The 4,319-nt window shown below is 46.5% G+C and overlaps 1 protein-coding gene across 4 annotated transcripts in view; it reads left to right on the top strand.

The window, feature by feature from the left end:
- The window catches only part of WIPF2 (WAS/WASL interacting protein family, member 2), an 81,891-nt gene extending 78,221 nt beyond the window's left edge, over positions 1-3,670 (top strand). For 3 of the 4 annotated variants that reach the window (XM_011998952.1, XM_011998953.1, XM_011998954.1), the window contains exons 7-8: positions 1,863-1,964; positions 2,951-3,666. In XM_011998952.1, coding sequence (XP_011854342.1) covers positions 1,863-1,964; positions 2,951-2,991 — 143 coding nt within the window. In that variant the 3' untranslated portion in view covers positions 2,992-3,666. Of the gene's footprint in view, positions 1-1,862; positions 1,965-2,950 lie in introns of all 4 variants that reach the window. The other variant, XM_011998955.1, reaches the window with a different exon arrangement.
- Positions 3,671-4,319: the final 649 nt, after the last annotated feature.

The raw sequence follows: 4,319 nt of genomic DNA, 5'->3' as shown, positions 1-4,319 counted from the left end.
AAAAAAAAAAAAAAAAAAAAAAAAACGAAACCCAAAACATACACATTAATCCAAAGCCACTAACTAGCAGTGTTATTTTGAGGAAGTCACGTTACTCCTTGGGGCCTCACTTCCCTTATTTTGTAAAATTAGGTTGACTAGATGAGAAGTGTATCAAGATTAACTTTTCCAAGATTATAAATGTTGGGGGGCTCTACCTAAGAGATTCCAATTCCTTGGTTCTGGGATGTAACCCTAAGTAAAGGTTGTCCAGAGGCTATTGTTAGACCCCTCTGTTGAGGACCCCTGGAAAAAATCTCTGTAAGGTCCCTTGCAGGCCTAACACTCTAGATTCTTTTTTTTTTTTTCTTTTTCTTTGAGATAGCGTCTTGCTTTGTCATCCAGGCTGGAGTGCGGTAGCACAATCACGGCTCATCGCAGCCTCGACCTCCCAAGCTCAAGCAATCCTCCCATCTCTCAGCCTTCCAAGTAGCTAGGACCAGAGGCGTGCATCACCATGCTTGGCTAATTTTGTATTTTTTTTGTAGGGATGAGGTTTTGCCATGTTGCCCAGAGTGGTCTCGAACTCCTGGGCTCAAGCTACCTGCCCACCTCGGCCTCCCAAAGTGCTGGGATTACAGGCATGAGCCACCATGCCCAGCTTCTAGATTCTTTAATGGTTGCTGTCTTTACCCCCTGTCCTCCATGTTCTGTTCTATTCCTATTAGGCATGCCAGGGTTTTTGCTTTTAAAGATACATCCTTATTGTAGAAACCTTTGGGATGTGATCAAGCCACACTTACAGAAAATTTGAGCCTTCTTATCGAGGGGCTGTAGAAAATAGGAGTAGAAGCCATGTTGGCTGTCCCAACTATGTAAGTGAAGGTAACATGGGCTGAAAGGGAATTATCTGCTCATATCTCTCACTAGCCATAGACAAATATTCCCATTTTAAATTAATTTCTACTGATTTCTGGATTTAGATCAGTTGTTTTGCCATGGCGACAGTCCCTAAGATGTTATTAAAACACAGAATCGGCTGGGCCTGGTGGCTCACACCTGTAATCCCAGCACTTTGGGAGGCCGAGGAAGGTGGATCACCTGGGGTCAGGAGTTCAAGGCTAGCCTGGCCAATATGGTGAAACCCTGTCTCTACTAAAATTACAAAAATTAGCCAGGTGTGGTGGTGCACGCCTGTAATCCCAGGGATGCTGAGCAGGAGAATTGCTTGAACCTGGGAGGCGGAGGTTGCAGTGAGCCAAGATCACGCCACCGCACCCCAGCCTGGGCAACAGAGTGAGACTCCATCTCAAAAAAAAAATTTCTTTCTGCTTATTCAGACAGAATTATATTTCTTCCTGCTACCATGCAAACAACTGGGCTCCTGTCCTGTTCTGTGTCTGACTTGATGGAAAGGTTTAAAGAATCGGCTCAGGCTAGGCATGGTGGCTCACACCTGTAATCCCAGCACTTTGGGAGGTCAGGTGGGCAGATTGAGCTCAGGAGTTCGAGACTAGCCTGGGCAATATGGCGAAACCCCGTCTCTACTAAAAATACAAAAAACTAGCTGGGCGAGGTGGTGGGCACCACTGCACTCCAGTCTGGGTGACAGAGTGAGAGTGTTAAAAAAAAATATATACATATAAAATGAGCTCAAAGATGCACTACTTAGTACAGAGAGGTTTCGAATACATGCTCTGTGCATGCAAGGCGCATGGGGTGATGCTGCTGCTGTTCTCAGGGTTGTTAGTTTGGTGGTGCAGTAGGTCCTCACGGTACCTCAGAGTGCCTGAGAGATTAGTAAGTGGGGAGGGTTGAAGTGGTCAGAGGCCTTGGGAGCACAAGCAAGGATGATAGGAATTAATATTCTGTTCTTTTTGCAGATGATTTTGAGTCAAAGTATTCCTTCCATCCAGTAGAAGACTTTCCTGCTCCAGAAGAATATAAACACTTTCAGAGGATATATCCCAGCAAAACAAACCGAGGTGAGAATAATAAAAAAGTTTTTCCATAATTGCATAAAATGTAGAATTTGTGTGTTTTCTTAAGTTACAATTTGCTTCTCGCTGGACGCAGTGGCTCACACCTATAATCCCAGCACTTTGGGAGGCCGAGGTGGACGGATCACAAGATCAGGAATTCGAGACCAGCCTGACCAACATAGTGAAATCCTGTCTCTACTAAAAATACAAAATTAGTCTGGGCGCGGTGGCTCACGCCTGTAATCCCAGCACTTTGGGAGGCTGAGGCAGGCGGATCATGAGGTCAGGAGATCAAGACCATCCTGGCTAACACAGTGAAACCCCATCTCTACTAAAGATAAAAAAATTAGCCAGGTGTGGTGGCAGGTGCCTGTAGTCTCAGCTACTCAGGAGGCCAAGGCAGGAAAACTGTTTAAACCCAGGAGGCAGAGGTTGCAGTGAGCCAAGATCACGCTACTGTACTCTAGCCTGGGCGACAGAGGGAGACTCCGTCTCAAAAAAAAAAAAAAAAAAAAAAATTGCTTCTTGTCATCTTCATTGACTTTTTTTTTTTGAGATGGAGTCTCCCTCTCATCGCCCAGGCTGGAGTACAGTTCTTGGCTCAACCCAACCTCTGCCTCCCAGGTTCAAGTGATTCTCCTACCTAAGCCTCCCAAGTAGCTAGGATTATAGGCATGTGCCACCATGCCTGGATTATTTTTGTAATTTTAGTAGAGACTGGGTTTTGCCTTGTTGGCCAGGCTGGTCTCAAACTCCTGACCTCAGGTGATCCACCTGCCTCGGCCTCCCAAAGTGCTGGTATTACAGGAGTGAGCCACTGTACCTGGCCTCTCATCTTCATTTTCTTAAGCAAAACAACAATAAAACTTAGTCCCCAGATTTTAAAGATTAGCTTAAAGAACCTGTCTCTCATTTTAGAAATGTGTGGGTTGTTCCGATTCTGGTGGGTGACCTGTATGTGTGTGGTTTTTATTTTGTTTTTTTTTCAGCTGCCCGTGGAGCCCCACCTCTGCCACCCATTCTCAGGTGAAGCCTGGCTTGGTCCTGTTCCTCAGGAAAAGGATGGACCTTCTCTTCTTCTCAGATGGTCCCTTCCATTCCCCTGAAACCCGCATGAGAGCTCCTAACATGTTTCTCCAATGCAACCAACCCCTAGACTCCAAGTGTCCTCCCAGCTCACCTCCATCTATGCATCTCGTCTCTGGATTTGGTGATCAGACTCTTTATATTGACAGTAGGATCTCAAACCCTGCATCCATCCTTCCTCCAGCAAGCCCTGCTAGCCACATGAGGAACAAGTTTCCGGGTCTCTTGCCTTCCTCTTGGGGAAAGGTGCCTTGTTGTGATGAATTAACTCACTGTTGGGGCAGGGTGGGGAATGGTACTCCTTCCTTCTCCTGTCCACGGTAGGGGAAGCTTGGCAGGTGTATTATATTTCATCATATAGGAGGCTGACATGACCAGGACTTATGGGTGGGAGGGGAGCATTTTTAGTGAAGCAAGAAAGGAGTCTGCCAAGAGGTGATCTGTTTTAAAGGTCATATTTGGAGAAAGGGCAAGGAATTGGGTCTGCTTTATTTTAGGGGTATTTTGTTTTTGTTCTTACCTGCTGCCCGCCCCCACCACCCCAGGGATAAATTGGATATAAACACTAAATACTAATCAGTTGAACTTAACGTTTAATAAAAAGAGAGGGTGAAATAAACTGAGGACCATTTTAGAACTAGTCAGTTCTCTGCAGCAAAGGGACCAGGAGCCATTTGAACCCTCCGGGACCCCTCACCCCACTGCTTCACGGTGCTAGGCTGAGGGATGTTTTTCCTCCCCCTTACCACCCATGCCCTCGAAGGAAATATCACTTTTTGTGGCGGGCATCATTCATTCCTGATTCACAAACCCCAAAAACCTCTGGTGGGAGAGAGGAAGATAGGGCATGGGCCTAGGCCTTAACCTCAATCTTGAGTCTGCCTCAGTCTCTTCTGACTGGCCCTGAAGTTGTCAGTGGCTCTTTCTGTCCTTCAGCCCCTGGAAGGTGCTCCAGGATAACAAAGAAGGGCAGGTTGAAGCCCCTCATGGAAGGAGCTGGCTTTGTGGCGCTGCGTGTACTGAAGTTCACAGCCCACCTGACTGAGCAGACTCTTCCTGTTCCTTTCTCTACCACCCTTGCCTTCCCAGGACTGCACTATTTAACACAGCAGAGTACAGAAGGGTGAAGAAGTGAGCAGAGGCTTATGAGGATATTCAAATACTCCTCTATGCCAGGAAGCACAAAGACTTTGTTGAGTTTTGCCTCAGTTCAGTAGATCTTCCGTGGCAGCCAGCCATAGGTTGTTTCTTTGTCTTCCAGATCCTAAAGAG

This window comes from Mandrillus leucophaeus, unplaced genomic scaffold, assembly GCF_000951045.1.
Source record: "Mandrillus leucophaeus isolate KB7577 unplaced genomic scaffold, Mleu.le_1.0 Scaffold58, whole genome shotgun sequence".
NCBI classification, from domain to species: domain Eukaryota; kingdom Metazoa; phylum Chordata; class Mammalia; order Primates; family Cercopithecidae; genus Mandrillus; species Mandrillus leucophaeus.
Note: the sequence above shows the minus strand (reverse complement) of the source record. Positions and strands in the feature narration are given on the sequence as shown.